The sequence below is a fragment of the Sapajus apella genome, unplaced genomic scaffold (genome assembly GCF_009761245.1).
Source record: "Sapajus apella isolate SASKATOON/1434 unplaced genomic scaffold, GSC_monkey_1.0 scaffold1, whole genome shotgun sequence".
NCBI lineage: Eukaryota > Metazoa > Chordata > Mammalia > Primates > Cebidae > Sapajus > Sapajus apella.
In genome coordinates this window covers 63226418-63239348 of record NW_022436941.1, presented here as the reverse complement: position 1 = coordinate 63239348, position 12931 = coordinate 63226418, and the positions used below count along the sequence as shown (strand labels likewise).

Below are 12931 nucleotides of genomic sequence, written 5' to 3'. Positions count from 1 at the left end.
ACCAGGATGGTCTCGATCTCTTGACCTCGTGATCCACCCGCCTCGGCCTCCCACAGTGCTGGGATTACAGGCTTGAGCCACCGCGCCCGGCCAAGCACTCTTTATGTGAGCTTTCCTGACTTGGGACATACTTGGTTTTATGGAGAATTTTAATCATATAGAAGTATACTATTATAGTGAATTCCATCTACCCACCACACAACTTCAGTCATTATTAACTGTTGGCTAATCTTGTTTCATCTATTCCCCAACCCACCTTTCACCCCTCTTCCCTGTTATTTTTTCTTTTCTTTTCTTTTTCCCCCTTTCCTATGATGCTGAGCCTGTGGTTTGTTTTTTTTTAACAGCTTTACTAAGAATTCCATATCAGATAATTTGCACACCATACAATTCACCACTAAACTGTATAATTTAGTGGCTTTTAGTGTGGTCACAGAATTATTCAACCATTACCACAAACAATTTTAGAACATTTTTATTACCCTGGAAGAAACACCTTAGCTGTCATTCACTAGTCTTCCGGTCTTAGCCCATGGCAAACACTAATCTACTTTCTATTTATGGATCTGCCTATTGTAGACATTTGATAGAAATGGTATAATATGCAGTCCTCTGTGACTGGCTTCTTTTACCTAATATAATCTTTTTGAGGTTCATCTATGTATCTATGTATCTGTACTTTTTTTTTTTTTTTTTTGAGACTGAGCCTTGCTCTGTCACCCAGGCTGGAGTATAGTGGCACCATCTCTGCTACCTTTGCCTCTGGGTTCAAGCAATTCTCCTGCCTCAGCCTCCTGGGTAGCTGGGGCTGCAGGTCTGTGCCACCAAGCTTCACTAGTTTTTGTATTTCTAGTAGAGACAGAGTTTTACCATGTTAGCCAGGCTGGTCTTGAGCTCCTGACCTCAGGTGATCTGCCTGCCTCAGCCTCCCAAGTACTTCATTTTTTAAAACAGCCAAATAATATTGCATTGTATGGATTTACTGCATTTTATTTATTTTTTTCTTTTCTTTCTTTTTTTTTTTTTTTTTTTTTTGAGACACAGTCTCAGTCTTTCACTCAGGCTGGAGTGCAGTGGCGCGATCTTTGCTCACTGCAACCACCACCTCCCGGGTTCAAGTGATTTTTTGCCTCAGCCTCCCAAGTTGCTGGGACTACAGATGTGTGCCACAACACTTGGCTAATTTTTATATTTTTAACAGAGACAAGGTTTCACCATATTGGCCAGGCTGGTCTTGAACTCCTGACCTTATGATCTGTCCACCTCGGCCTCCGTAAGTGTTGAGATTACAGGCGTGAGCCATCATGTCCAGCCTATTGCATTTTATTTCTGTTCATCTCTTGATGGGCATTTTGGTTGTTTCCACTTTTTTTTTCCAGCCTGGGCAACTCCTGCTCTGTTGCCCAGGCTGGAGTGAAGTGGTGTGATCTCTGACCTCCTGGGTTCAAGCAATCCACCTCAGCCTCTAAAGTATCTGGGACTACAAGTGTGCACCAGTATGCCTGGCTAATTTTAAAAAATGTTTGTAGAGATGGGGTTCTGCTCTTTTGCCCAGGCTGGTCTCAAACTCTGGCCTCAAGCAGTTCTCCCACCTCACCCTCCCAAAGTGTTAGGATTACAGGTGAGCACCACTGTGCCCAGCCCACTTTTTGACTATTACAAATAATGCTGCTATGTGTACAGGTTTTTGTGTGGACTCTTGTATGCCTAGGAGTGGAGTTTCTGGGTCATATAGTAACTCTTTAACTATTTGAGGAACTGCCAGACAATTTTCCACAATAACTGCACCCTGTTTTTAATATATATTTTTTGAGACATGGTTTCGCTCTGTCACCCAGGCTGGAGTGCAGTGGTGCGATCTTGGCTCACTGCAACCTCTGCCTCCCAATTCAAGCGATTTTCCTGTCTCACCCTCCCGAGTTGCTTGCATTACAGGTGTATGCCACCACGCCTGGCTAATTTTTGTATTTTTAGTACAGATGGGGTTTCGCCATGTTGGCCAGGCTGGTCTCGAACTCCTGACCTCAGGTGATCCACCTGCCTCAGCCTCCCATAGTGCTGGGATTAGAGGTGTGAGCCACTCTGCCTGGCCATGCACCATTTTGTATTCCTATCAGCAGTGTCTGAGGGTTTCAATTCCTGTGATTGTGAAATAAATCTCAGATATAATTTCATCCTAAAATATTTTAGAATGTATTAATAAAGTATGATGAACTTCTTTTTCAAATATAACCATAATGCCATTATATACTAACATTAATTTTTAATATAATCAAATAGTATTCAAATTTTTTATTTTTTATAGAGACAGGGGTCTCATTGTGTCACCCACAGTGGAGTGCAGTGGCACAATCTCACTAAATCATTGAACTCCTGGTCTCAAGTGATCCTGCTTCTTCAACTTCCCAAGTAGCCAGGACTACAGGTGTGCGCCACCATGTCTGGCTAATTTTGTATTTTTAATTTTTTTTAGAGACAGGGTCTTGCTATGTTGGCCAGGCTGGTCTCAAACCTTGGCCTCAAGAAGGTTTTTCACCTTGGCCTTGCAAAGCACTGGGATTATAGGCATGAACAACCATGCCTGGCTCTGTGTTCAAATTTCTAATTGTCTTATAAATATTATTTTAGGCTGGGTACAGTGGCTCACGCCTGTAATTCCAACACTTTGGGAGGCCGAGGTGGGCAGATCACTTGAGATCAGGAGTTTGAGACCAGCATGACCAACATGGTGAAACCCCATCTCTACATGAAGTACAAAAATTAGCTAGGTGTGGTGGTGCGGGCCTGTAATTCCAGCTACTTGGGAAGCCAAGGCAGGGGAAATCACTTGAACCTGGGAGGCAGAAGTTACAGTGAGCCACCATTGCACCACTGCATTCCGGTTTGGGTGACAGAGTGAGACTCCGTCTCAAAAAAAAAAATGTTATTTTTATGGTTTGTTTGAATCAGGATTCAAACAAGGTACACACATTATATGACTGATACGTCTTTTAAATCCTCTACTCTATAAATTTCACCTTCACCCCTTTTTTTTTCCTTTTTTCTTCTTTTTTTTTTTTTTAAAGATGGGGTCTTGCTATGTTGCTTAGGCTGGTCTTGAACTCCTGGTCTCAATCAATCCTCCTGCCTTGGCCTCCCAAAATGCTGGGTATTGAAGGCATGAGCCACTGTGCATGGCCCTCTCTCTTATTTTTTTGCCATTTAATTTGTATTTTGTAAAAGACAGGTCATTTATCCTATAGCGGTTCCCAGAGTCTCAATTTTACTATCTATATTTGTGGTGTTAACACTTTGCCCCTTTCATTTCCATTAGTTTGGTGTTGGATAAATTCCACAATAACTGCACCAGTTACTCAGTCTATAACACTAATCAAGCACTGAATCCAACACCAAATTAATTTCCAGTGTGTAACTTTCTAATTGTTACATACGTTGTCACTCTCTGATTGTGGTGCTTCAAAATTGGTTGCTATCCTCACTGCAGCTTTGAAAAGTTAAGTGGCCTGTGAAATCAATGTTAAAGAGTAATAACTGGCTTTTTTTCTTTTCTTTTCTTTTCTTTTTTGACGGAGTCTCATTCTGTTGCCAGGCTGGAGTGGAATGGCATGATCTTGGCTCACTGCATCCTCCACCCCCCGGGTTCAAGCAATTCTTGTGCCTCAGCTTCCTGAGTAGCTGAGATTACAGGAGTCTGTCACCACACCCAGCTAATTTTTCTTTTTCTTTTTTTTTTTTTTTTTAATAAAAGATGGGGTTTCACCATAATGGCCAGGCTGGTCTTGAACTCCTGACCTCAGGTGATCCACCCACCTCGGCCTCCCAAAGTGCTAGGATTACAGGCGTGAGCCACCGCGGCTGGCCAATTTTTCTATTTTTAATAGAGACAGGATTTCACCATGTTGGCCAGGATGGTCTCGATCTCCTGACCTCGTGATCCACCTGTCTCCGACTTCCAAAATGCTGGGATTACAAGTATGAGCCACTGCACCTGGCCATAACTGGCTTTTTATAATAATAGAATACAATAGAAAATATCAGTGCACCCTATGTAATAAGAATAATTATTATTTTGTGAACCTTTTTTTCCACCATGGATATGTGTATTGGGAACTGGATTACTACGTAGACTGTGGTTTTTAGGGGTTATGGTCAAATATTTGAAGAACACTGTGATATGTAGAATTTTTTTTTTAAAAAAACATTTTTTGAAGAATTATAAAAAAATAGAAATATTAGAAATAGGACTATGCTAGGCATATTAGTTTCTTGTGGCTACCATAACAAATTGCCATAAACTGCTGATGTAAAACAACGCATTTATTCTGTCAGTTCTGGTGGCCAGAATTCTGAAATCAAGGAACTGGGACCACATACCCTCCAAAGGCTCTGAGGGAGAGTCCATTCCTTGCCTTTTGCAACTTGCAGTGGCTGCTGGCATTTCTTGGCATTCTCCTTGACCTGTTCGTTGACATGACTCCAATCTCTGCTTCCATTCTCATGTGACTCACTCCTGTGGCTTTTCCTTTTCTACGTGTGGCAGATCTCTTTCTGCCTTTCTCTCTCTCTTTTTTTTTTTTTTTTTTTTTTTTTTTTTTTTGAGATGGAGTCTCACTCTGTCACCCAGGCTGGAGTGCAGTGGCATGATCTTGGCTCCTCGAAAACTCTGCCTCGCAGGTTCAAGCAATTTTTCTGCCTCAGCCTCCTGAGTAGCTGGGACTACAGGCATGTGCCAACATGCCTGGCTAATTTTTGTATTTTTAGTAGTAACAGGGTTTCACCATGTTGACCAGGCTTGTCTCTAACTCCTGACCTCAAGTGACCTGCCCACCTCAGCTTCCCAAAGTGCTGGGATTACAGGCGTGAGCTACCACACCTGGCCTCTGCCTTTATCTTAAAATAGACACTTGTCTTTAGATTTAGGGCCCACCTAGATTATTCAGGGAGATCTTATCTCAGGACCTTTATTTCTATCTGCAAAGACCCTTTTGCTAAATAATGTTCATAGAGTCTGGGGATTAGGATATAAACTTCTCTTTTGGGGGTACCACCTTTCAACCCACTACACTAAGTGAAAAATGAAGTATTGATCTCTGCATCCTCCAGCACTCTGCCCAGGCTAGCATCCCAAACAGGGAAGCATTAAGATGTGAAAAATTCTGCAGAACATTAGTGTAAAGCTAGAAGTGGAGAAATGATGACCAAGCATAACATTATGAATAACAAGAGTGGGTTCAGTGTCCTCCCTGGTATACTGCAGTGTAAGTACTGCCCTGTCTTCTCTGCTTGGTGAAAGTCTACTTTTCCCCAGAATTAGAGGAAAATTCTTTGGTATCCTTAAATTGTCTTTACTTACTCCTGCAGGTTCATGAATACTTGCAGGCAGAACGTAGGGATATGCCATTCATTTGTTTGTGTTTTTTAAGGTCAACTTTATAATATAAGAGAGGGAGAATAAATTAGCTTGTCATGCTGCTTGCTTGAAAGCCATAACACAAATCTGTCATCAGTACAGCCACCTGTCCAGGCCAGTGTTCCTGCCAGCTGGCTCCATGGGAAGTTCTCCAGGAAGCCAGCATATGAGCATGGGGAATCCCTGCCTATTGTTGAGGCTATCCTTGTGGGTAAAAAGGGAATGTCCCTTGTGGTCCTGGGAATCTCCCTGTGGCAAGCACTGAATAGGGTGTGATGAATAGGCCAGGATGGATCCTGGCTCAGGGCTAGACTGGGATAGAAGGCCATTGCCAAGTGAGAAATTAGAAAACTGGTATCAGGATGAGGATCATTATTTTATACACTTGAGAATTTGGAAAGGAATTACTGAGCAGTCCTAAACTGATTTTTTTTTTTTTTTTTTTTTGATGGAGTCTCACTCTTGTCACTCAGGCTGGAGGGCAGTGACGTGATCTTGGATCACTGGAACATCCACCTCCTGGGTTCAAGCGATTCTCTCACCTCAGCCTCCCGAGTAGCTGCGATTACAGGCACCCATGCCTGGCTAATTTTTGTTTGTTTTGTTTTTGAGACAGAGTTTCCCTCTTGTTGCCCAGGCTGGAGTGCAATGGCACAATCTCAGCTCAGTGCAAACTCCGCCTCCCAGGCTCAAGTGATTCTCCTGCCTCAGCCTCCTGAGTAGCTGGGATTATGGCATGTGCCACCACGCCCAGCTAATTTTGTATTTTTAGTAGAGGTGGGGTTTCACCATGTTAGGCTGGTCTCAAACTCCTGACCTCAGGTGATCCACCCGCCTCAGCCTCCCAAAGTGCTGGGATTACAGGCATGAGCCACCACGCCCAGCCTAACTGATTTTTACTAATTGATAGATGAAAGGACTGTTGTTGGACATGTGATAAGAATGGCGAGAGCTGGACATGATCGCTCGTGCCTGTAATCGCAGCTCTTTGGGAGGCTGAGGTGGGAGGATCACTTGAGGCCAGGAGTTCGAGATCAGCCTAGTCAACATAGCAAGACCCCATCTCTAAAAAATAAAAATAAATAAAATTAAAAGAATAGCTAGGGACTAATGAATGTGGGTAGTTTGTAAAAATAAATGGAAATATTGTTAGTCTTCTTTATACTCCTAGAAATCAATGTTCCACTTGCATTCCACAACTCCCCACAGCTCCCTGATATAAAGATACTCACTATAAGAAGAAAATCCCATAAAACCAAACTAAACCAGACAATATAAATCTTAATGATCTCATTACATAAAGAAAAGGCCCTATACGCTTTTTGTATAATCCTCTAATAGTATATTTCTGTCTTCATCTAAAGTACTTTCATTTGAGGCTGGGCTCAATGGCTCACACTTGTAATCTCACCACTTTGGGAGGCTGAGGCAAGAGAATCTTTTTTATTTTTTGAGATGGAGTCTTGCTCTGTCGCCAGGCTGAAGTGCAGTGGCACGATCTCGGCTCACTGCAATCTCCACCTCCTGGGTTCAAGCGATTCTCCTGCCTCAGCCTTCTGAGTAGCTGGAAATACAGGCGCACACCACCATGCCCAGCTAATTTTTGTACTTTTAGTAGAGATGGGGTTTCACCATGTTGGCCAGGATCGTCTTGATCTCTTGACCTCATGATCCACCCACCTCAGCCTCCCAAAGTGCTGGGATTACAGGTGTGCACCCCGCGCCCGGCCGAGGCAGGAGAATCTTAAGGCCAAGAGTTTGAGAACAGCCTGGGCAACATAGCGAGATCCTGTCTCTACAAAAAGTAAAAAATTAGCCAGGCATAGTGGTGCATGCCTGTGGCCTGGCTGCCCAGGAGGATCACTCAAGCCCAAAAGTTTGAGGCTGCAGTGCGTTATGATTGCTCCACTACACTCCAGCCTGGGTAACAGTGAGACCCTGTCTCATAAATTAAAAGACGAATGAATGAATGTACTTTCATTTGAACAACCAGCGTTACTGCTGAAACATTTATTTTTGTAATGACCCTTGTCTTCCTTTCTTGTACAGGAGGCAATAGATCCTCTAAAGGAAGAAGTCTTATTGGTAAGGTTGATGGCACATCCCATGTCACTGGAAAAGGAGTTACAGTTGAACCAGGCTTTTCTGTGGATGAGTTTTCTGCATCTGTCCTCACTGGAAAACTGACCACCGTCTTCCTTCCAATTGTCTACGCCATTGTCTTTGTGGTGGGTTTGCCAAGTAATGGCATGGCCCTGTGGGTCTTTCTCTTCCGAACTAAGAAGAAGCACCCTGCTGTAATTTACATGGCCAATCTGGCCTTGGCTGACCTCCTCTCCGTCATCTGGTTCCCCTTGAAGATTGCCTATCACATACATGGCAACAACTGGATTTACGGGGAAGCTCTTTGTAATGTGCTCATTGGCTTTTTCTATGGCAACATGTACTGCTCCATTCTCTTCATGACCTGCCTCAGTGTGCAGAGGTATTGGGTCATTGTGAACCCCATGGGGCACTCCAAGAAGAAGGCAAACATTGCCATCGGCATCTCCCTGGCAATATGGCTGCTGATTCTGCTGGTCACCATCCCATTGTATGTTGTGAAGCAGACCATCTTCATTCCAGCCCTAAACATCACGACCTGTCATGATGTTTTGCCTGAGCAGGTGTTGGTAGGAGACATGTTCCATTACTTCCTCTCTCTGGCCATTGGGGTCTTTCTGTTCCCAGCCTTCCTCACAGCCTCTGCCTACGTGCTGATGATCAGAATGCTGCAATCTTCTGCCATGGATGAAAACTCAGAGAAGAAAAGGAAGAGGGCCATCAAACTCATTATCACTGTCCTGGCCATGTACCTGATCTGCTTCACCCCTAGTAACCTTCTGCTCGTGGTGCATTATTTTCTGATTAAAAGCCGGGGCCAGAGTCATGTCTATGCCCTGTACATTGTAGCCCTCTGCCTCTCCACCCTCAACAGCTGCATCGACCCCTTTGTCTATTACTTTGTTTCACAAGATTTCAGGGATCACACAAAGAACGCTCTCCTTTGCCGAAGTGTCCGCACTGTAAAGCAGATGCAAGTATCCCTCACCTCAAAGAAATACTCCAGGAAATCCAGCTCTTACTCTTCAAGTTCAACCAGTGTTAAGACCTCCTATTGAGTTTCCCAGGTCCTCCGATAGGAGCTGCACAGTAGGATGTGGAGCCTATTTAATGTTTTGGGGACGTGTCTGTTATTTCCTAAGCAAACGGGTCTCACCACATACCATGTGGATGCAGCACCTCTTAGGATTGCTAGAAGCTCCTCTGTTTGCATGATAGAAATAGTCCCCCAGATTAACATTGGTGTCTATTTCAAAATTCCCCTACTCATATGTCCCCAGAAACTGAACCAACAGAAGCAGACTTTTCAGAAGATGGTGAAGACAGAAACTCAGTAACTTGCACAAAGTAGATGCAGTGTGAAGACTCACTTCTCAGCTGAAATTATATACACATACATATATATATATTTTACATCTGGGGTTGTGATAGACTTGTTAAGGCTTCAGTAACTTCAGAGATGATCAGTCCAATTGAATGACCTTACAAATGAGGAAACTAAGATAAAGGAGCTGCCAGAATCAGATTTCCATTCATCAGAATCATTACGGATCTTGGCTAGGCGCGGTGCCTTGTGCCTGTAATCCCAGCACTTTGGGAGGCCAACGCAGGCAGATCACTTGAGGTCAGGAGTTTGAGACCAGCCTGGCCAACATGGTGAAACCTCTTCTCTACCAAAAATAAAAAGTTAACTGGGTGTGGTGGTGAGGCACAAGAATCAAGTATCACTTTAACTCAGGAGGCAGAGGTTGCAGTGAACCGAGATTGCCCTTCTGCAGCCTTAGTGACAGAGTGAGACTCTGTTTCCAGAAGAAAAAAAAAGTCATTGTGAATTTTGTTCAAAATGGGGATTCCTCAGATTCAGTAATGAGAGCTCAAACTCTGGGAACAGGGTCCAGGAATCTCTGTGATACAAGCCTGCGTGATGTTTATGCACACAAGGATTTGAGAACCATTGATCTGAATGCTACTTTCATTTGACAAAGTGCTGTGATAATTTTTGAAAAGAGAAGCAAACAATGGTGCCTCTTTTATGTTCAGCTTATAATGAAATCTGTTTGTTGACTTATTAGGACTTTGAATTCCTTCTTTATTAACCCTTTGAGTTTTTGTATGTATTATTATTACTTCAAGAAAAATATGGCTGGGTGCAGTGGCTCACGCCTGTAATCCCAGTACTTTGGGAGGCTGAGGCGGGAGATCATGAGATCAGGAGTTCAAGACCAGCCTGACCAACATGGTGAAACTTGTCTCCACTAAAAATACAAAAATTAGCCAGGTGTAGTGGCACATGTCTGTGATCCCAGCTACTCAGGAGGCTGAGACAGGAGAAATGCTTGAACCTGGGGAGGTGGAGGCTGCAGTGGGCCAAGATTGCGCCACTGCACTCCAGCCTGGGTGACAGAGTGAGACTCTGTCTCAAAAAAAAATAAATAAAATAAAGCCGGGCACGGTGGCATGTGCCTGTAGTCCCAGCTACTCGGGAGGCTGAGGTGGGAGGATCACTTGACCCCAGGAGTTCTGGGCTGTAGTGCACTATGCCGATCGGGTGTCCGCACTAAGTTCCGCATCAATATGGTGACCTCCTGGAAGCAGGGGACCACCAGGTTGCCTAAGGAGAGGTGAATTGGCCCAGGTCAGAAACAGAGCAGATCAAAACTCCCATGCTGATCAGTAGTGGGATCGTGCCTGTGAATAGCCACTGCACTCCAGCCTGGGCAACATAGTGAGACCCCATCTTTTAAAAAAAAAATACAATCAGAATTTTAAATGTGTATTTTTGTATAACTTTTTACTGACTTTAGTGGAATTTTCATGTAGTGTAAGTAATAGATTGTTTTGCCACTAAGAATAGCATTTACCACTTAGTATTTTAAAAAATTATTGTTGGAGTATTTATTGTCAGTTTTGTTCACTTGTTAACAAATACAAAATTATAAAGCCTTCAGAGGGTTTAGACCACATCTCTTTGGAAAATAGCACTAAAGGAGATGAGTTTGCAACATATTTAATAGGTACGTGATGCCAAACTGACTTCATACAACAACTGTATTTGTGACTTTTAAAAATAATTATTTTGTTTTAAAATTGATTTATAAATAATACATTTTTTAAAACAACTTAGTTCTGAGTTGTGTGTTTGTTTTGAGGGAAGGAGTGAGAGAAGGGAAGCAGTAGCTTCACCCCTCTAAAGGAAATGATGGGACGCTCACACCAAACTCTGTGACAACTGTTTTTCATTTTAAAATGTTTTAGAGTTTTTTCCACACCTACATCTGTAGGTTGATTATTTTTAAAGGATACAGGCTATTTAACATTTTGGGTATATTGCGATGTATTTAATTGTTTCCTTACCAAGGGCTTCTTAAGTTGTCACACCCCACCCTCCTTTTTTTGATATTCAAACAGTGCTGCATCAAATATCTGCATACAGACATCTTTGAGAGTATTTTTTGAAGATAGAAGTAGAGTGGCCAGGTCAAAAGTTAGATGCCCGTTTTTAAGTTTCGGTAAGTGTTGCCAAATTGTCTTCAGTAATGTATACTTCTACCAAAACAGTATATTTGCACCTGTTTCCTGAAATGCTCATGCACACTCCATGCTACCAATCTTGAAAGTTTCCCAATCTGATTAGGGGAAAGAAAAAACTCATTGTTTTATTGAAGAAGCAGCACAGTGGCCTAATTTCTCTAAACTAAGTCCTAAAATGTCTGAAAATGTAAATACTTTGAGCAGTGAGGCCTCTTAATTTGAAAGTGAGTAACTTTCAAACAGTTATTTACTAACAGTGAGTCCTCTTACTTTGAAAGTAAACTAAGATTGGCTGTCCTGCTGCTCAGGACAAAGGCATGTGTAAACTGACTTGGCTGGAGTTGTTTCATGGGCTTTTCCTAGTGTGTCACCTCAGTGGTTTGCAGTAGGAGTTTCAAACTTGTATTAATTTCCTGGTTATCAACATTTCATTAACCTTAGGGCTATAATCTCTTCAGTATGCATAGTTTAGCGATTACAACTTTGTTCCTGAAGCATTAACCCTTTGGAGGCCCCTGAGAGGACTAGAATTTATTTCAGAATCAAAGGTAATCCTTGCGGTCCTCCAAGTCTTAATTAAAATTATGGGTTTTTGCTTTGGTGTTCAGACGTCTTCTCAAAGAGAAGTTTCTGATATGTCCAGTCCTTCCCTGACCCCCAGTTCTGAAGACAAAGACCAAACCCTTAGTGATCAGGGATCTGGTCTCTGCATTGAATTCAAGCCTTGGAACTTCACTGAGATGGTTGTCCTACTTAAATGTAAGTAATTAGAGTGACTCAGACTAGTCTCGGAATGCCTTTATAGAGGGAGAGTTTGAGAAATTCTGTGATTTGAGTACAAGCTGCTCTTGCCTCTACCAGTGGGTCAATCTGTGGACTATTTCCCAGCCTCTGTCTTTATTGGTGAGAAATTAAGCCCGACCAGAGGGAGAGACCACCTCCTGCAGAAACCTCAACCCAAGCCTGCGAGCCCATCAGGAATCCAGCAGCAGTGAGTGGTTCATTCCTTCATCCTGTGAAAGGAAAATAAATCTTGGGGCCCCAAAATCACTAAGTGCAGGGGAAATCAAGCTGAGAATTGCTTGCCGCAAACCTGCCTCTCCTTCTATTCAAAGTTACCCCTTTGCACACTGAGATAAATGCACGTCTGATTGCCTCCTTTTGAGAGGCTAATCAGCAACTCAAAAGAATGCAACCATTTGTCTATCTACCTATGACCCGGAAGCTCCCCACTTAAAGTTGTCCCGCCTTTCCAGACCAAACCAATATTCATCTTACATATGTTGATCGATGTCTCGTGAATCCCTAAACTACTCTGAACACTGTGAACCCTAAAAATTTGAGACAGTTCTCAGTTAATTTAGAAAGCTTATTTTGCCAAGGTTGAGGACATGCCTGTGACACAGCCTCGGGAAGTCCTGACGTCGTGTGCTGAAGGTGATCAGGGCACGGCTGGATTTTATACATTTTAGAAAGATATGAAACATCAACATATGTAAAATATACATTGGTTTGGTCTGGAAAGGCTGGTCAACTTATGCAAAGGCCAGAAAAGCAAGGAGGGGACTTCCAGATCACAGATAGGTGAGAGACAAACGGCGGCATTCTTTTGAGTTTCTGATTAGCCTTTCCAAAGAAGGCGATTAGATACGCATTTACCTCGGTGAACAGAGGGATCACTTTGAATTGAACGGGAGGCGGGTTTGCCCTATGCAGTTTCCAGCTTGAGTTTTCCTTTCCGCTTAGTGATTTTGGGGGCCCAGGATATTTTCCTTTCACACCATCTTGGGCACATGTCATCAGGACCTCCAGAGGCTGTGTCTCGGGCACGCATCCTCAACCTCACCAAAATAAACTTTCCTTTTTTTTTTTTTTTTTTTTTTTTTT

At 42.9% G+C, this 12931-nt stretch overlaps 2 protein-coding genes across 3 annotated transcripts in view; both read left to right on the top strand.

Moving 5' to 3' along the window:
* Window positions 1-9210, top strand: part of F2RL1 (F2R like trypsin receptor 1) — a 16033-nt gene extending 6823 nt beyond the window's left edge. For both annotated transcript variants that reach the window (XM_032277887.1, XM_032277877.1), the window contains one exon: window positions 7460-9210. In XM_032277887.1, coding sequence (XP_032133778.1) covers window positions 7460-8571 — 1112 coding nt within the window. In that variant the 3' untranslated portion in view covers window positions 8572-9210. The remainder of the gene's footprint in view (window positions 1-7459) is intronic.
* S100Z (S100 calcium binding protein Z) overlaps window positions 1-12931 on the top strand; it is a 54996-nt gene that overhangs the window by 6558 nt on the left and 35507 nt on the right. The window lies entirely within an intron of this gene.